The sequence below is a fragment of the Cryptotermes secundus genome, unplaced genomic scaffold, assembly GCF_002891405.2.
Source record: "Cryptotermes secundus unplaced genomic scaffold, Csec_1.0 scaffold928, whole genome shotgun sequence".
NCBI lineage: Eukaryota > Metazoa > Arthropoda > Insecta > Blattodea > Kalotermitidae > Cryptotermes > Cryptotermes secundus.
The window spans coordinates 380993-401489 of NW_019738362.1; the positions used below are offsets into that span (position 1 = coordinate 380993).

Here is a 20497-nt window from a genome sequence, read left to right on the forward strand (position 1 = left end):
TTAAGGTGGGACATAACACCGTGCAGTCTGACAGATAGGTGCAACGCATCTGCCACACTACACGACGTCATATCCCAGAATACCGCCATCTTACTCCTAATATATTGTAGCGTGCAGAAACGTTGCTATGCAACGACCGCGAGATGGGCGGATATACCATGGAAATTTCTGGGCAACGGCACGGTAAACTCGTTCCCTTTGCTAGGCAGCAGATCCTTAACAGTGTAACAGTTGGACGCAACAATAGAAGAGCTGTGTTTTCTATATGGTTCGTGTCGAGACGTTATAAGCAAGAGACAATGTTAGTTGAGAATCAGTTCTGTAAGGGAGTCTGTGAAAAATGGACTTGAGCCCGTGAAGCTAAAGAATCTCCATTGTTAGGAGCCGTTGTTGGGGAACAGCTGGTGAAGACATGGCAAGTTGGAAAAATGCTTAGCGGGTGTTGTGGTGATTTGTGAATTGCGGAGATTAGTGGCGAAACTGTAACTGCTTTTCTTTCCATATCGTGTGTATAAGTGTTCAATAAATTCATTCAGCAATCCAAACCCCGTCTATAATCACACACTACGTCACAATATAAAACACATACAGCCTACCTATGTGAGACTTGACTGCATTTGTATACAAAAGTGGACATAACTTTATCTATGAGTGGACAAATCATACATTAGTCTTAGCACCGGTGTCGTGGAACTGAAGTAACATTCAGAAGAGGTGAATAGTTAGCTTCGCGCTTCGGACAATTTTACCCCAGTATGCCTACGTATTGAATGTGTGGATTTCGGAACGGCTAAAGAGAAGTGAGCATGCAACTACAGTCGACCAGTCTGCAGACATTCAATTACCGACTGATATATTAACACTGCAAACGAGACTAGCGTGGAAAGAGCAGCGCTGAATGGATTACAAGTAACTTATCTCTTGCTTTCCTTATTGCGAAATGCTCGCAAACACGTTAATTTCATTCTCGGAAAGACAATATTAAGTCATATCCGGAGACCTTGTACTGAGCCTTGTGTGAAAAGTAAAGTTGAAATATTCGGTGTTAGTTCAATATATACGCCATGGTGTTAGTGTCCCAGGGGCACCTTATTTGTCGGCTGTCATTCAAAGGAAAATAAACTTCAAACCGAAGTGCAAATTTTAACAAGAAGAGACAAATAATGGAAAAACCAACTCACATAAATTTTTCACATTAAACTTACAACACATCACTAACCTAAAGTCAAGACGAAAATTATAATGGAATATATCATAAATCCATAAACAGAGTCCTTGAAAAGCTGGCCAATAAATCCCGCGCCTTTTCTGCAAACCGGAGGCTCATTACTATGTTCACAAGCGACCCCCATTTGAGCCAGACGAATCAAACCCACACCCTCAAACCATGTTTACTGAAGCCCCTTTTATCCACACCTTGGTCTACGTCCTCCGTTTTAAACCAAAATACTGACTTCCACGCCTCGTTCTCAGCACTTTCAATTTTGTGTTGCTTCCTTAGCATAAGAACGCAACTTCCACTCACAGATAAAATTAGTTTTGACAATTTCAATCTTTACGTTTCTTATAAAACGTATGAGAATACAGACAATAAGCGCCCCCCCACACTAATTTAGACTTTATCCAGTCTAAATTACTGCGTGAAAGCAAATTTTGATTTAATCCCACTGAGCCCGCATAGCGGAGTGCCCTTGGTTCTAAACCAGCCTCCTTCCCGGACTGGAACTGGAACATGTTCCACAGGAACCACAGTTCCCTGAAGTTTGCTTTGGTCTCGCGGTCATGTGTACCTAAATACAAGGAAAGCTGAAACAGCCCCGTGGACACGGGTGATGACTGACGAGTTCAGGTCTCGGACGTGTAATTGGGTCCGGCCAAGTTGGTTTAGCTGCACACTGATCAGCGAACTAATGGAACTATTTACTGTGCGCGTTACTCACAACACGGAAGGAATTACAGGACGCGTGAGACCAATCCTCGCATCTCCATACATCTTTCAATCTGTCTCAGAATGAATTTTCAAGATGGCTTACGCTTTTGCTTTACACTAACTGAAACGTTAAACTGCAGTTAACAGTACACCATACAAGCAAGTATTTGACTTTAACTGTACAAATACCGACTGCCTGGTTCCCTTTCCGCAAATAAATTGTTTGTACGGGAGGCTACAATTTGGGCCCGAGAGGGTTGGCGTGTTCCGGGGGTGCTCGTTCACCCCTGGAGAGACTTAGGAATAAATGAATGGATATTTAGATGGACATTGAGAAACGAGGCTGTGAAGATGTGAACTAGATTCATCTCGCTAAGAATATGCTCTTTTTAACACGGTAATACAGTGCAATTTCTTGACCAGCTAAACGACTGCCAGGTTCTGAAGCAACCACTCTATATACTATATCCCGAGCCACGCGAATTCAGTCCATACTGTCATGCCGCACTTCCTTACCCACTTGAATATTATCCTCCCATCTACGTCTAGTTCTCGCAATATGTCACTTCCTTTCACATTTTGCTACCAAAATTTTGTATTCCTTTCTCATTTCTCCCAGGAATACTATGATCCGCAATTCGCCCCCTCAGCGCCTTGTTACGAACACCCTCAACACGTGCAGCCAAATTACTGCAGCATGTACCGTATATGTACAGTGCCTCATCGAAATTGGTTTCACTCCGATAAACATCGAGTTACGGGCATAGAAACTCAAGTATGTTATTGTCCAGGTAAACAATTCTTGGGACACGTGAACAAATTCTATTAAAACTGTCCGACGTCGGATTTCGTCAATATTAGCTCAGCAGGTCTAGAACTGTTGCAAACGGACAGATGCATCGAACTTTCGGAACCCTTCGCTATCATCTATCGGATGGAGATGGAAACTTCATCTTCGTATTTCAAAATAAGAAAAATCACTGCGCTTTCCCTTATGAACAAGGAAAATAAATTTATACCATTTTCAGCAAAACACGACCCTACACAGATACTGTGGGGTATACCTGGGGACTTCATAAAGACAATGACGTGTTCCCATACGTTTGATCACTGAATCACAACACGCTGTATCCATACACGCAAATAATAATGTTTTAATATGTGGCCTTTATAATTACCACATGAAATATGTAGAAGAGATGCCAAGTCTGACAATGGCTGCAAGTTGGACATCCCTTGGGGGAGATGAGACTCGTCTCTTGGACTGCATCTCGTATTTCTCTTTCGATCGCCGTTATCTGAATGAAAGCGGTCCCAACACTTGCCGGTCATGAGAACAAGTGTGTTTCTCTTCGGGTTATGTATGACACATTGTTTGGAGAAAGCTTTCTTTACACAATTGCCTTTTTCTAGGATAAAAGAGTATGGATTTTCTATGGGCGATATGCTACAGTAGGGGAAACTGCTTTAGTTTGGGAAACTAATTTAACACGCACACATTTGACTTCTGTGCTTCCTCATCACTGTCTTACACATTTCTTCCTTCATTCTTTTCGTTTTTGACGAAAAACAGATATCTGTCTGTCGAAAGAGTGCATGAGACCAGACACAAAGATTGCCGTCTTCTGTGTTGTGACGCCTTTTAGCCTGGTAGATTATTACACACGTTTCGGAGCAAGCAGGTTCCTCCAAAATGTCGGTAACGATGTACCAGACTACAAAGCGTCAGAGCCGTGAATTTCTCAAACCCAACATAATTAAAATTTGTTTAAAATAGTTTCCCTTTGAGGTCAAGGGTACGTGGATTGAAAATGATTCAAAAACGCCGCACTAAACAATTTAGTTGATTAACGCATTCCCTGAAAAATGTGTAAACGACAGTCTTCTTTTTCGATGGGGTATATTTTTACCCCAGGGCCGAGCGCTGAAAGTAATTCCGAATAATCCAAGCATATAACTGGAAGAAAAGCAAGGTTTAGTAGCTGAACAGAAGTTCAGGAACTAGATGCAATTTTCAGAACAGTTTTCTCGTAGAAATCACTCCACAAGGAAGACAGCCTCCATAGCGCAGGCGCACTAGCAGTTAGAACGCGATGGTCAGGTTCCTTATTGATCTGAAACGTGGAAACACGACCGCCATGACGAGACAGTGGACGACAAGAATGAAACCAGACTCACCCTGAAGAAACAGGCTGCATAACAGGTTTGTAGATGTTAGGGCATGAACAGAACAGTGTTACATCGCGTGTCATTTTCACATGTTTCCCCCCTGTGGCTCATTGTTCGTTTTCCTCAAGGGTGCGAGCGGCCCCATGAGGGTGTGACCCCAGTGTGCACATCTAAGTTCGTAGTACAACCTAGGTCTTACTGCCATTGCTGCACGCAAAACTAATGACACTAGCCTGAGGTTAAGAGAGTGAATTGTTCGTGCATTGAATACCCGCGTATAGTTTGATCGTCCAGAAGTGAACGATATTTTCTTTACACAGAACTTGGGTAAAATCCTTTTAAAGGCATGTTATTATGAATGAAACTTCGCTTACAGTGCGGACGGCAACACATTCTTGTCGCTGTGTTTGAAGTCCAGATACAGCAATAAAGATCTTATATTCAGTCGCCCAAGTACGACACGACTTGTCGGTCGCGTGTGAATGTTCTACTGCTCCGGTTCTGGGTCATGTCTCCACAGCGCCCTCACTGCAAGAAACGAAATACCATTCCCAAATGACGGGGCATTTTATATTTATTTATGGTCTATTTAACGATGCTACAGGGAGTCCACTGCCTGGATAGACTGAGAAATACCACGAAATACGTCAATCAGGACATCGGTCTCCTGGTTGAATGTGAACCCTGGATTATTCCCGATTATGAAGCAGGAGTGCCAACCGGTGAAAATACCTGCCGCTTCTTATTGACTAAACTTGTAGGGTGCACAGTCATGCCAACAGAAAGGCAGGCGCGTTTTGTAAGAAGCGCGAACGCCGAACAGAAAATGACGTTCTCTTCAACATGAAGCGAGCAGTGACCGACTCGAGCCAGTCACCGCGGCAGAAAATTTTGAATCTTTGACCCATGACATTTTTCTGAGTAACATTTGAAAATTAAGTTCATAACTCACAGAAAACACACCGCGTCTCCTCTACTAAGACCAACCCCTTAAAGTTCTTAGTGGAAAAAACAATTGTCTATTCTCAGAATCAAAAGGAACTTACTCATGAAGCTGAGCCCTTCTTGAGAAGCCAAATCTGCAGCTACTCAAGAATTTCCCACCATTTTATGGAACCGCAAGGTTCATTACCGTGTTGACAAGAGTCTTCTACTGGTCCCTATCATGAGCCAGATCAATCCAATCCATGCCATCCCATCAATCAAAAGGAACACATATGCTAAATATTCTGTGTAAGAAAAGTGCAGAGTTTTTTATGTTAAAGCAGGTGGTACATATAGTAACCATTTTTATTTAAATGGCTAATATGTTATTTATCACAGTCTGTGGTTTTCATAACCCTAACCTCCTATATTAGCCGGTCACGGTAGCCGAGCGGTCTAAGGCATGCACTGTCTTCGCTCGCTTGGAAACCGGGATCGTGGGTTCGAATCCCACTCAGGGCATGGATGTTTGTGTGCGTTTTTCTGCGTTTGTCTACAGGTAGAGGCCTTGCGACTCGCCCAAGGAGTCCTACCAAATGTCTAAGATCTAGAAAAACCGAAGTGAACGTAGTTCATGGAGGTAGGCCTAGGCCCACTGGGGCTGTAATGCCAAGGAAAAAAAAAACCTATATTAATGACAGTGATGGTTATGATAGTCAGAATCAATGTAGCGTTTAGGTGTGTTGCATGCACACCCAGCGCACATGTCATCATTGTACCATGATCACGGGCATCGGTTTGAGTAACATTCTGTTGGACGCCCAGTATGCAATGAATCTTAGTGCCAATCCGACCGAGACGTGGCCAGTACAGACGTGCTATCATCATCACTCGATATATACCACCTCCGGCCCTCACAGCCCAGCGATACTACAAGTCATCACATTCACAAACCGAGAAACCTGAATCCGCAGACGCAACATGAATTAACAAAGAATTCATAAATAAATTCACGTTGCTTTAACACGAAAAACTTTTACCATCCTCTTAAAAAAAAGACAGAAGTTATGAAGAAACGGGTCAGTCAGACAGCCAATAGGACTTGACGCCGAGAGGAGAGGGTGGTATGACTTATCATTATTCACCAGTTCACGCTTCAAATGTAAGCGTTCTTCCCCTGCGAGCACCATGTGGTCCGCGGAGACTGGAGGTGGAGGAAGCACAAGAGGGAATCTAGGACAAGTGGCATTCATTGGTCACAGCCTACCCGATAGACATTAAGCTGGTTGTACTATTCGCTAGGTAAGCGTAAAAGTTGTATGCTGATCTGAACATACTTGGCCCGGAGTGGGGATACAATGAAACTGTGACAGACGAACGGCTCTATCGACATTTCCCTCGCTTCATTATGTGTCCCGTTGTGATCTAGCGAAGGTGCCGTTCTACATCTCGTGCTTTTCGGACAATGTGCAAATGAAGGTATAAATCACTGGCGACGCTTCCAAAAAGGGCTTTTCTCTTACGGAAAGCCTTAGTTTTATCGGTGCTTCTATATTGACTTTGTCTTCATGCTGTGAGTTGATTTGTTAAACATTTTTATTTATTTCTTTTTCGAAGTAAGTAAGTATCAATCCTTTCCAGTTTTTCTGAGATGGTGATGTCTCATCAATGGGCTTTTTTTCTTTCTGTTCATGTTAAAACATGTGACTGCAACCTTAGAATTAACAAACCATTACTGAACTGTCATAAACGTATGCAGGGTTCTGTCCTTATGTATATAAACTATTTTCCGATTAAGATTTGTAGTGTTCCGGGATGCGATCCCGTGTAGTTTGGTAGATAGGAACAAAGGTTTCGAAGGCACTTCATGCCTCCCTCTTCTGCCCTGCAGACACGTCTGATGTTGATTCCTAGTGTATTGACGTAATGAAGAATATTAATTTCATATTGTAATTACTGTTTTCAATAGTTTTAACTTCATGCTTTTGTAAGACTATTACTCTCTTATCACCGAGAACAGCAGAATAGACCATGCGACCTCTCGAGAGGAATACCATAAAACATGCCTGTAATGTCGCATGTCTGTACGCCTCTATAAGAAAATCTTGTGTCATTCTGATTACTTGAAATTTTAGTTTCATGCCTTTGCCACGTGTACGAAATTTACCCTGACCAAAGGCCCAGAGGAGTGTACGGCTGGGAAGGCCAGACAGCTTAGTGCACCTCATTGGGAGCAGCAGGAGCTCAACTGGGTCTAAGACCCACCTTCTGTATATTCTTGTAGCATCTGATATACTTGTTAAACCTGTCACTTACTAACACCTTCGCATTACAGTGAGGACAAACGACAAGAAGCATTACAGCAATACACTGTCTACCAAACTATACGACGTCACATTCTACAAGACAGACGTCAGAAACTCAGATTTTCATGCAAGAAATTTCCGCGCTTGTTCTATTCTGCTTCAGGGCAGGCGCTGCAACCCGCAATGCTAGTTAGGTTCAGCAGATTCGACACCACGGTTAGTGGTACTGACTTGTAGCCGAAGCAAGGCCGTTTCTTGACCATAAAATATAGCCGCACAGACTCGTCAAGTCTTATCTGATTTTTACTGTTCATATTAGCTCTGTGTAGTCAGTGAGGCCGGCAGATCGCAAAGCTGACCTCCCGCCTGGGCGGTTTATAAACACGTCAAGTTGAGTTCCTGATCTGCTCAGCTGCTGACAGCTGGCGTAAGCACAAATACGAGTATACCGGTAAATTCTCTACATTACAGCAAAACAATTCTCTTCATTTAAGAATCTGTGTTTCCTTCCCACCGACTGTGTCGGTATATACAGTAGATTCTCTGCTGTCAGAGTGTCTGAAGGCAGAACAGCCCATCACAGAGGCCGCGCTGTCAAGGCCATGAACTGTGCCTTCGCCCGCTCGAACGCTGAGGTCGTGTCTTCGAAAGCCAGTCGAAGCATTGATGTCTACCAGCTTTTGTGTTGTCTTGTGTAGGTAGAGGCCTTGCGACGGGCTGATTCTCCATCCAAGGAGTCGTTCCGACTGTGTATAGGATTATGAAACTGAAAAAGCGGGATGGCCCAACATGGGACTGTAGAGCCATTGATGAGTGAATAAACGGTGGCGGGACGACTACTCAGTGATTAATTGGAGAATATTTTTAAGTGGTCGTGGCCTAATTGATGCGCTATCCCAGCATTTGTCTGGAGAGGCCGAGGTCAACTACGAGAGACCTCAGTCAGGATGGCCGGTGCTTCCGAGCGGGGTAGCCCCACCAGCGTCCTGGCCAAAAAACAAAAACAAAACATGAAATGTGTCTCTTTTATTTACACATAAACGCGTTTTTCCCCTGAGTTCGAAGACACGGATGCCGTTTCTAATTAAACTTGTGCAAGGAAGAACAGAATAGCGATGCTGGTGTGTTTCTGAAGCAACAGGACTGCTCCCGATTCATGCCACAGTACAACCTGGTAGATCGAGTACTCTGAAGAGGGGGCAGGGGCATGAACTGTCTTCGCTCACTCGAAACGCTTGGATCGTGGGTTCGAGTCCCACTCAAGGGCATGGATGTCTATCTGTGCGTTTATTCTGTGTTTGTGTTGTCCTGTGTGTAGGTAGCGGCCTTGCGACGGGCTGATCACTCGTCCAAGGAGTCCTACGGGCCGCGTAAAAAAATATTACCAAACTGAAGAAGAAGCAGGGCCCAACAAAGGGCCGTAGTTCCATTGATGAATGAATGAAGTATCTAAATTACGCCAGGACCGCTCTCTTACAAATTCTTTCCCACTCACCATTCATAAGGCATCCTATTATTCAATGCTACAGAGTCTAGATACTGATCGAGTCGAAAACTAACCCACAAAAATTAAATACAGAAAGACAGTGTTCAGTTCAGCACATTCCATCATCTGAGTGCGCTGCGTTACAATAAATCGTGCCATATGAATCCACACTCTTAACCAACTCCACAGAGCAGAGTCCTTCTTGATAAGCTAATAGTGTCTCAGCTGATAAAGAAACTCCCCCTGACTCAGATTAATCCAATCCACTCCTTCAAACCCAATTTATTCAGGAGTAGTTTTAATATTATACCCGCCCCTCTATGCTTAGATCTCCCGCGTTCTCTCTTCCACTCCGGCTTTCCGGCTAAAACTGTGCACGTGTAGACGTCTCCAAAGCACGACGCATTCATAACCCATCTCTTTCCTCTTAAACTCACTGCTTATTCAGCTTAAATTAACGGCAACCAAAGAGTTTAGCAAGCAGTAACGTCAGTACAAAGGCAAGGAATAAATTGTCTGCAATCAGATTACAACATCTGTGTTGATGGAGTGTAATTGCTTGCAGGAGCTGAACTCCTGAACTCAGTGGGCTACGCACCATACATCATGTCTGCATTGCTGAACTCGACGCAGTCCATGATACACGGGGTGTACAACTATTACCTGTGGACACTCTCCTTGGCAGGTACTGTACCCTGCTCACAGGCTCGCCTTCCCTCTGTTTGCTCATCTTTCTCGTTACAACACAGACAACATCTTTTTTTTTCTTCTGACAGTTGAATCGTGTATCTTGTGCACAGCATTCCGAGGATCCAACGGCATATAGCTACACGCAGGGCAACTAATCTTCACAGCTCTTATAAAGATATGGTGAACTAACATGTCCGTTCATTGCAGACAGTGTTTACAAGTGTAGTCTTCAGGGCACATCCCAGCCGGTAAAGCAACGGGCTATGGGCCGAACGGTAGAGGACTACAGGTTCGATTCCTGGCAGGGGGAGAGATTTTCCTCTTCTCCGCAGCATCCAGACCGATTCTGGAACACAGCCTCCTCTCAAATGGGTATCGAGGGTTCTTTCCCCGGGGGTAAAGCAGCAGGAACTTGAATCTGACCACTCACCTCCGTCTAGTTGCCGAGGTTACGAATGTACAGAGCTGTAGATCCACTCCCCCGTCCGGCTTGGTGCTTCACCATGTATGGCGACATAGTGTGACATTCACAGGCAAGTGGCGACTCGCTACACCTGCAGTGGGCTTTATGAAACTTGGAAACCATGAATCAGGTGGCAGAACAGGTTATGTTCGCCTTGTACAGACAGGATACGAAATGTCGCGCGTGCATCCCTCACTCGGTAAGGCTGACACTGTTATAGCCACCTTAAGCCACTCATCCCGAAAGAATAGACGATTAATTCCGAACGGAGTCGCTCACATTGATACAGCAGTTCAAATGCAGAATTTTGATGCGAAATTATAAACATTTTCCACTCGAGGGTCATGTTTTGCTGCTCCAGATCATCGGACGCGAGGATGGCCCTTAGTCGACTCTCCGATGCCCACAATGCTGTACACCGTCCTATACCTGGCCATCGTGTGGGCTGGACCCAGGATCATGAAGCACCGCCAGCCGTTCAGACTAACATGGGCGCTCATACCTTACAACTTGTCCATGGCGGCGCTCAACTTCTATATCGCCAGCGAGGTGAGTAATTGGCGCTTATACGGGGGGGGGGGCAGCAACACGCACCGCCGTGACTTCCCACACAGCGTTTAATCATTCCGGCATGTACGGGTGTGAAACTTGGTAATCTCACCATGAGGAGGATTAACAATGTGATGATGAGTACATTTGTATCCAACCAAGACAGAACAAGAGGGGCATATACAGTAATATACAGCCCTGATCTTCAATAAATACCATTAAGGTGATGAAGAAGCAAGGGCGGCAGGGCATGTAGCACGTTATGAGAAGTGAAATATGCACAAAAATATATTTCGTTAATCCAATACAACGAATATGTGACAATGGACTTAAACGCTTTACGTTCTCATGGAGGTGACGCCGTGTAGTTTGGTATACAGTTGGCAATGATCCTGAGGAACATGTTTTTCCCAAACGTTGGTACCTATCTACCAAACTATACGGTGTCACAGTAGTGACAACCTCACATAATGTCTGCCTGTTTTGTTCGCAGTTGCTCAGTGCCTCCACGAAGCTCAAGTACAGTTACGTGTGCCAGCCCATAACGCGGTTGTCCCATCCAGAGGAGCTAAGGGTGAGCATCCAAGCACTTGGCAAGCAGCGCGTAGGGTATCCAGCTTCGGGACTCGCGCGGGATACTGGCTATCGTCATTTTACTCAGTCCCTCAAGGAAAATGCCAGGATATTACCTCGGTTAGGCCACAACCGCTTCCTACTGTTCGACGCCATGTTGTCTAGACACTGACGGCACAGGTACCAAACTAACAAAAGCAAATGCTACCATGCCAAGAAGACGTATGGCGGAATGAAAGTATAGCTCCACGCTTTCCTAACCTCAGCAATGGCTGGAGGTGAATGGTAGGCTTCACGCTTATTCCACTTTACCCCCGAGGAAAGAGCTCTGTGTCCATTAGGCGCGGGGCTAGGTGGGCCTCAGAGCATGTCCGGACACTGTGAAGAACAGAAAATCTTGCCCCTGCCGGGAATTGAACCTTGATTCCCCGGTCGTTCAGCCCATAGCCTAATTCCTAGACGAACTGAGCTATCGCAAGAGCAAACAGGTTTTCTTGCTGTGAAGGCATCATACGGTAGGCTGCATGTAAAGCAAAACAGATGTGTGAACTAGACGAAACGCACGTGAAGACGCGGCCTTCCCGGGGCGACGCTGAGACACTGGGCCAAACGGGACTTCCTTCTTCAGTGTCTACTGAGTTTTTTTAACAGATAACCTAAAGAAATAATAGTAAATATTTATTATTCAAATTCACAGATCTTTTAACACTACCTTCGAATTCACGTAAATACTAAAACTAGTTACATTACAAAAAATTATGTTTAGAATACCGCATAAAATGTTATCAACTGTTGTGATTACATTTTAAATTAGCGCGTAGACTAAGATGCTAAATGCGCTTGCGCGATATAGAATAATTCCAGCGACGTGACACGAGTAGAGGCTGAACCTGAAGGCATTCAATATAGTCCATGTTATCAGTTCTGAGGTTCTCAGCGCGCTTCAGCATTAAGACCACTGTTTTCTGGAATGTGAAGCCGTGTACTTTGTTACATAATTACCAGCGTTTTGGAGGGATTCACTGCCTCCATCTTCAGGTCATAAAATATTTTTCTACATTTATTCCGAAGATGAAGACGTTAGTAATCCATCTACCAGAATACACGGCGTCATATCGAGTAAGACTGCTGTCTTAAGCATGCATAGAGGTGATATTATTCGTCCAGTTTAACGATCAGAGAAATTCCTGCATGTACTTGGTCCGCAGATAGCCAATGCGGTCTGGTGGTATTACGTCTCCAAGCTGATCGAGTTTTGCGACACCTTCTTTTTCATCTTACGGAAGAAGGAGAACCAGTTGACCTTCCTGCACGTGTACCATCACTCGACAATGTTCTCACTATGGTGGATAGGCATCAAGTGGGTGCCCAGTGGGTCCAGTAAGTACACATGTTGTATCTGAGGCTCTGACAGACGTCACCGTCTTCTCGGGCGTGCTGCCGTGTAGTCTGGCACAACTTCACTGACGTTCCCAACGAACATATTGCCTCCATTCTCAGGGTCAAAACAGACTTTATCTCTGAAGATGGAAGCAGACAGTCCTATGAAACTTCAGTGAAATTCTGCCAGACCGCACAGTGCCACATTGCAGAAGATAGTACTGTTCCACTTAAGTACCTCTTGCACTAACCATCCACCTAGGGCAAACGCGAAGAGTATATACGGTGGTAACCAAATTCTGAACGACACTACACGGGGGAGGGGGGGGGTGATGTGCGGTGAATGTAGGCCTTCAGGAAGTCCAGGGTTCGAGATTGAAATAAACATTCTGTGTGACGAATACTGAGTACATACGGTGTTCCGGGATCAGCACTAAGCTACTGATTCCCCACACCGGTCATGCTAATGGGTAGGCAAAATGGAAATTTCCGTCGCGTAAATGCACGTTCCCGTCTAAATCAAGTTCAGAAACGCAGCACAGCGTTACAGTTCCGCTGCCTTCACACTGCTCTCGACCTTTGTACAAGCACCCCCTCCAATATACGAGTACAGTGTGATCAAAATAAGTCGAATAATTTTCGAATCAGAAGATGAGAGGGCAGAATTTCCTTCCGTCGAATCATCTCGAAATCATAAGATTTAAGGCATAAAATGTTTTTCTCATTCTACTCCACAAGTTCTGTCCGAAACATTTTTCGCTTCGATAAATATTTGACGAGCTACTCTCGAAACATGCGCAGAAATGCACGTAGGTCTCCATGTGAAGTTTTCTTTACTTCTGTTCGATTTAAACTAAAATTTGAAGGTACAAGTACGTTTCAGCGAAACTCTCAAATATCACACTTCATGAAAATCCATCCAGCAGTTCTCGAGTTGTTTAATGCGAACAGAAGAACGACGCAAAGCTGACTGACGTAGTTTGCAAATTCCTGTTGCGATTGCGCCATCAAGGTGCGCATTCCTACCTTTACCCGTATCACCAGGCATTACCCTATTTTAAACTGGTCTTTAACATAACAGATGGAGCCGAAATATTCCCAATAACTCGTACCATCTCGTCTACCGTTAAAAATATGAAACATGAACACGTACGTCGATTTTGTGGGTGCAAGAACAGCCGAAGAACGCTTGCCTCGCTCCGAGAAGCATGCCATCAATTTCTGAGGGAATGCTTGCCGCTGAGAAAGAAGGAAAAAGAAAAGGAAGGTGAAACTAACCACGGGAGGGACCAACTCCATCAGTCGGCCAGCCTTCAGCTACAAGACTGGGCCATTACGAACAAAAACTGAGACATAACAAGTTTTACCTTGAACTTTCGTCGCGTGTCTCTGCTCCCTGCGCTACCGGGAGCTGTCACACAGCGAACAGCGGCGCTACCACAAGAACAGCGGAGAGGAAATGATCATAATTCTTCAATTCGAAAGGCTAACTTTCCATCTGTGGCTGCTACTTTTCTATCCAGTTGTAATCCCACGGCTTATATTTTGCCGGTTGCGGAGACAACGCGGGGATTTGTTTCTTGGGGGAAAGGGGGCGAGAAAATGTATTTACAAACTTATGTATAAGCCGTTTTAGACTATTTTTAGTGATCGCCGTAGAGTATTCGGAATAAAGCATCTTTTGAACCTGTTAAATATGCAATCAAGTGCATTCTGGTGACGACACAGCAACACGTGCTTAGTTTTCTGTTTATTTCTTGACATTTCTCCTTACTATCCTCAATTACAGCTTCTATGTTTTCCTTTGTCTGTGTTTATCCCCAAACAAATTCACATCATCAACACAGATCAGCAGCTGATGTGTCCTACTCAATTTCAGTTCCACCTTGTTTTCCTATACATTCCTAGTGGAAAATTCTGAAGCAAATTTCAAAAGCAATGGCGATAAAGCATCTCCTTGTTTTAGACTCCGGTATTCTTTAAAAAATCCGGAAGGGGGGATATGCTTGATTTGCTCCTTCCCCTACCTTCTGCCCCCATCCATGATGTCACGCCGATACAAAGGCGACTATTTTGAGCCATATTTCCGTGAGGTTTGGTATATCCTCAGGAACTTGACCTTGCTATAGCATTCGCGGTACAATAGGCCTCAAATTCGCGTTTACTCGCAGAATATTTCTTCTTGAACCTCCCGGCTACCGAATAAGTTAGGATACTTTTGGACTACACCTGACATAAAATCAAGAATCCTGCAGTAACACTGGATATTTCTGGACATTCTAGCATATATATATATACAGCAACGGATACATGTGGTATTGGCTCAAATCAGTCGGGACGGAGCGGAAAGCGCAGTGCATTGAACCGAGCAGTAATGAGAGACGGACTGTGCCAGCAGACAGGGCCAGTTAGTACCACACAAAGCCTATTCACAGCCACTTGAGTAACGACATTTGTATTTGCTTGCGTAACAGCTGTCCTTCAGAGTTTGCTGAGCGACTGTAATAGCATTTACTGCTTTTGTACTGTCAAGTACGTATCTCTGAAGATTATAGTCTTTTGGGATGTGACGCCGTGTAGTGTGGTAAAGAGGTAGCAACGTTTTGGAGGCTGGAATATGTGGAAGGAAGAGCAGGAACTATGACTAAGTGAGAGGGCGTCACATCCCTAGAGACCGCAATCTTCACAGTGACTCTCTGAGAACCTGAGATCTCACGGACGTGTGTCTGTCTGTCTGTACAGCCTTCCTGCCAGCGATGGCCAACAGCTTCATTCATGTTCTCATGTACACGTACTACGGCTTGTCAGCCCTCGGCCCACACATCGCAAAATACCTCTGGTGGAAGAAATACCTCACTATCTTGCAACTGGTAAGCAACATGGCACTTTACCTTTCAAAGGCCAATGGTTACTATATGTACCACCTGTTTCAACATACTAAAACTCTGCATTCTGCCCCCCCACACTGTGTATTTGTGTGTTCCCTAAACAACATTAAGCGTTTGGGCTATTTAGCGATGACGTAATGTTTCCTGTGAGGTACGAACTGAATTCTTGTATGTTATTTAGAAGAAATTCACTCTTTACAGGGTTAGTGTGCTTTACACAGTAAAATAGGTCGTTGTGGGGAAAAGAAACTACTCTTTTCTTAAGCTATCTTTAGGAGTCAGGTTAGCAGAGGCATATCGGTTCACACATCCGGAATGCCAGTGTCTGTGGGTTCAGAACCGTTCAGAATCTGGAGACCCAGATATCTGCTTCTGTATCTCCCTACAGATATAAGAGATAAATCCAGTTCTCATGACGTCAGTTGCCTGAGACATTCTACAACATTCCACGTGTCCGATGCCCTGTAATCTGTTGGGGAAAGTTATTCTCGTAACACAGGACCTTCAACTAGGTGCCTGGAAAGCGGTTACTCTGGTCGGATTATCGAGGAATCTGACGGGCTTACGGCGGCAGCGTCATGTAATGAAATCTCTGCATAAGTAAAGGTAAAAGTAAAATTATTCTTGTGTTTAATTAAACACGACGCCATGAAAAGGTATGGGGAAATGGAGATATAGATCCACCAGTCTCCACCTCAACATTAGGTTGGCGTGATCTGCTTCACGCTCCGGCCGCTTTATTCCGAGGAAAAGAGCCTTCCGTTCAATTTGGGTACGAGGCTGGGTGTGACCCAGAACAGGTATGGACACTGCGGAGAAGAGAGAACCCTCTTGCCCGCCGGGAATCGAGCCACATTCGTCTGTCTTCAAGCCCATGGCCTAGGCACTATCTCTACTGAGCTACCCCGGCTTCACAGCCATTATACAACCACATATATACTGTAAACAATTTGAAAAGCATGTCAGGACAAGGATTCTCATGAATTTAGAAGAATACAGGGGGAGGCTAGCAGGCCAAGAATTCATAAAGATTTAGGGAAGAAAGTTCTTGAGAAATATCCACTTGAAAGACTAAAAAGAAGATGGGTGGGCAGCATTAATACGGATAGGAAACTGACGATACTTGCTCAGCATCGGAACGACTGTGCTGGCGAGGACCGGCAGCAATTTACTGGACTGGACTGTATAGGGTGTTAAATAGAATACAATACAGTCATAGATGTTTTAGCATGCTCACTGTGGCTATAAATAAGCAGTTTCATTATCAGAATAGCCTACAATTCATTTTAAGACAACACCAAGCAAAAAACCAACACTGTCGGCAGGTGTTGAATACACACATTACAGGGCTATAGGAAGTTCTGCACAAAGAGACAGGCTGCAAGGCGAGTGGCTTTAGGGTAAGATGTATGTGACTGCAAGCGGCCTCCGTAGTCTAGGGGTAACGTTCCCACCTCATGACTCAAGGTACATGGGTTCAAACCCGGCGGAAAAATTCAGGGAACAAGTCCTCCGGAAGGGTCTTCAAGCCGTGGGTCCCGTGTCGTAGATTACGGCATGTAAAAGATCCTCATGTCTCTAGGAGACCTCTGAGCAAAATTAGGCAACAAGTTTCCCACCCAAGTAGTTTCCAGTGCCTCTGGTAGATAGGGGAAATATCAGGTACCGACGGCCGACTTCGTTGGCTGAACGGGGCTGATAGCACGCACCAGTACCGGTAGGGTATGGCGACAGTAGTAATTAAAGGGAGACGCACAATGGACCAATAACTGGTCTAAGTGCATGGGGTAACCCACCCCTTCTAATAATAATAATAATAATAATATGTGATTGCAGATCCAGTTTACAACGGCAATGATCATGGGGATTAACGGCATAAAGTCGGGATGTGACTTCCCTCTGTGGATGCAGTACATGCTGGTCATTTATATGATTTCCTTCATAGTCCTGTTCGGCAACTTCTATGCGAAGGCGTATATTGAGAAGGTACGTTCACGCTTTTGAGCTCTGCGGTCCATGTGGCCGTGCAGTTGGATCTGCACATGTGGTGACCACTACTGCCCTGCATCATGAACGCATCATTTCAGTGAATGCTCTTTTACTTCCAGGGCAAGAGAGCCTTCTATGGCGATGACTCCAGGCTGCGCAATGGATACAGGAACTGTACCAATGGCGTCTCAGGCGTTTCCAACGGGGAAAGTAAAAAGATTCAATGAAAACAGAGACATTAGCAAAGAAAGGCCACGAACAAATTAAGCAGAGAATGAAGGTAGACATAAAGTGAGCTAAAGTCAAACAAATGAAACAAGATTACCACATTACACGCAGTAAGCCTTTAAATACTTTTACAGTGATTTACAAAGAAGGCCGCTTCCGTATTGTATATTACTTCTGATGCTGTGATGTTAGGTTTCAGTTACTTCTGACAGAACAGCGTTTTCTGGATTTATATTCGGAAAACTGGGCAGGAAATGTAAACTGCGCCAAGCCTTGCCATTGAAGCATGCAAGATACCGAACAACGCACACTACATCCACTGGTCATGCACAGAAGTTAGCCAGCAATTTCTTTAAACCGTTCTTTTTTTTTTCATTAGTGTCTAAAAATACTAGAGTGTTATTTTTCAGAAAATTGTAGGGAACATCCATTTGTGCCATACAATTACATTTTCATGTAAAAGTAAAGAGTAGGAAAAACAAAATTTTGTGGAATTGTGAAGACAACACTGTAGTTGCAAGGATTACAATACACTGAGCGATGCTTCTTCGAATGCTCAAATATATGTTTAATATTCAGTTTAGCTGTAAGCATACAGAGTAATCATTCCGAAGACTTCGCTTATACAGAAATTGCACTGTAAAATTATCCTATTCTACTAAGATGGCCACACTGAAGACAAGAATTGTATATTGTTTTACATATAGAGGTGACACAACCATCTAGCGGTACTTACAAGAAACACTAAGGTACAGGAACCTAGCGAAAAGTTACTAACGGAATTCTTTGTTGTATGTTTGCTTTGTTTCCTCGAAAGAAAAGGGCTCAAAAGAGGCTTGGCTCTGTAAATATTCTGTAAAATCAAAATTAACTTTGAACCAACAGGCGATCATGATCTGTCTAAGCACAGATTGTTCCTTCATACTAGAAATTTGGTAGATCCTATTTCCACGATACCACATACCAGAGATTCTAGGGAAATCTCTTCCAGCGGGTTACCTGAACAAGGCGTGGTGTACCCATAAATGTATCTGAGATAAACAAGTAACATAGGTAAGATTTGAGGCTTTCACGGCGGTGACTATGAAGAAAGCAGTCTTCTGGGATTTGGCACCGTGTATATGTGGGGTTAACACCACATATACACGGTGCCAAATCCCAGAAGACTGCTTTCTTCATAGTCACCNATTTCATAATATTTTCATCCAATGATAAGCGACAGAGCCGCAGTCAGAACAGGACAACAGTCTTGCCGCAAGCTGATAAACCCATGGCACATTATAACAAGTTCTGTATGATTACAAATATATACAAATTTTTGTTAGAAAAGTTTTTACTTATAAATAGCAACTTGTGGGCCGTGTGATGATAGCTCACGAACCGTGGTAATTGGTTAACTCAACAAATTTTATCGCCATGAGTTTTCCACAAAGAACGTTTCGGAGACTGGATCTGTTGCCATCATCAGGTGTTACAGTCGATAACGGATGTTAGAACCCCAATCCCTGAACAGAAAGAGATCCGGTGTTCGAAATATGTTTGGAAAAACCTGTAGCGATGGACACTGTCCAGAATACCTGTTAGACTCTGTGTGTGTAAAGTGACAAATTATGGCTGGTTGGTTTGTGATGCCCCACGAGACACGTAGACGTGACGCGTGGAGCAGTTTGTGTGGACTGAGGTGCAACAGATGGTGCCACAGCTTCGAGTACGCAGAACAGGCCTACGATTCCTGATACTCGAACCAGAGGACGCATGTCAACAGGCTATACTGAACACCAGCATTTTGCCACGATGGGTTTCTGCGAATCATATATCCTGCAGCAATAACTACGAACGTCAAGAAGGATCTTTGTGTGACCAAGCAATCTTTTGAGGTTAGGTTTGCGAGCTTGTCATGACGCGCTGTAATGGAAATACTGGGTGTCGTATTTGCCCTACGAGCAAAACGATGAACCGGGTGACACAGGGGCTCTTTCTTGTTTAAGAATATTTACATGTATATAAGCACTTGGAAAAATAAAATTGTTACCTTTGGAATGTCGTTGTTAATCTTTCAATTTTAAAAATGTCCAAAAAGACAGCGCATGCGTATCAGACGGAAAGATATAAGATTATGTAGAACACGAACTACAACTCTTTGTCCCGTTGGCTAAATAGAGAAAACAATGCTAAATAAGGGTAGCACTGCTGATTACATTCATACAAATAAACTTACTTTATCTACCCAACAGACTTTTCAGTAACTAACTTCACGGAGCAGAGTTATTCTTGAACTCTGACAGTCGCTCAGTTGCTCTAGGAATTCCCGCGTTTTAGAGAACGTGAAGATTCATTACCGTGTTCACAAGAGCCCGCCACATGAATCCAGTCTACACTTCCTACCATTTTCTGTAAGATCAACTTTAATATTACTCCCCCGTCTACGTCTAGGTCTCTCAAGTGTCCCTTCAGGTTTTCAAACTAAAACTTTGTATGCTTTCCTCATCTGCCCCCCCCCCGGGAGTTATACGTCCTGCCCATCTCATTCTCCGTGACTTGACCACTGTAACAATATTTGGGAAAGAGGCCAAACTTGCATAACTTGTACTCTTCTCCAAGTATAATTAGGATGATCAAGTCAAGGAGGATGAGGTGGGCAGGTCATGTTGCACGAATGGGGAAGATGAGGAATTCGTATAGGATATTGGTGGGAAAGCCAGAAGGAAAGAGACCACAGGGAAGACCAAGGCGTAGGTGGGTGGACAATATTAGAATGGATCTTAGAGAGATAGGATGGGATGGTATGGATTGGATAGATCTGGCTGAGGATAGGGACCAGTGGAGGGCTCTTGTGAACACGGTAATGAACCTTCGGGTTCCATAAAATGCTGGGAAATTCTTGAGTAGCTGCAGAATTGGCGGCTCCTCCAGAAGGGCTCA

At 44.2% G+C, this 20497-nt stretch overlaps 2 protein-coding genes across 5 annotated transcripts in view; one reads left to right on the top strand and one right to left on the bottom strand.

The window, feature by feature from the left end:
* LOC111870929 (glycine receptor subunit alpha-3) overlaps positions 1–20497 on the bottom strand; it is an 89064-nt gene that overhangs the window by 67578 nt on the left and 989 nt on the right. The gene's annotated exons all lie outside the window — the stretch shown is intronic.
* LOC111870930 (elongation of very long chain fatty acids protein 4) lies at positions 4030–18688 on the top strand. 4 transcript variants are annotated; one of them, XM_023863574.2, is made up of 8 exons: positions 4030–4133; positions 9381–9500; positions 10330–10517; positions 11011–11091; positions 12299–12470; positions 15213–15340; positions 17195–17344; positions 17467–18688. In XM_023863574.2, the coding sequence occupies exons 2-8, from the start codon at positions 9422–9424 to the stop codon at positions 17572–17574; spliced, it is 906 nt and encodes a 301-aa protein (XP_023719342.1). In that variant the 5' UTR covers positions 4030–4133; positions 9381–9421; the 3' UTR covers positions 17575–18688. The 4 variants fall into 4 exon arrangements, with proteins under 4 accessions (XP_023719342.1, XP_023719344.1, XP_023719340.1 ...); XM_023863576.2 differs by lacking the exon at positions 4030–4133 and adding an exon at positions 6220–6325; XM_023863572.2 differs by lacking the exon at positions 4030–4133 and adding an exon at positions 6395–6596.

Coding starts and splice junctions, on each gene's coding strand:
- LOC111870930 (XM_023863574.2), top strand. CDS start 9,422: ATGTCTGCATTGCTGAACTCGACGCAGTCCATGATACACGGGGTGTAC. Junction 9,501..10,329: donor GTGGACACTCTCCTTGGCAG/GTACTGTACCCT, acceptor TTGCTGCTCCAG/ATCATCGGACGCGAGGATGG. Junction 10,518..11,010: donor ACTTCTATATCGCCAGCGAG/GTGAGTAATTGG, acceptor TTTTGTTCGCAG/TTGCTCAGTGCCTCCACGAA.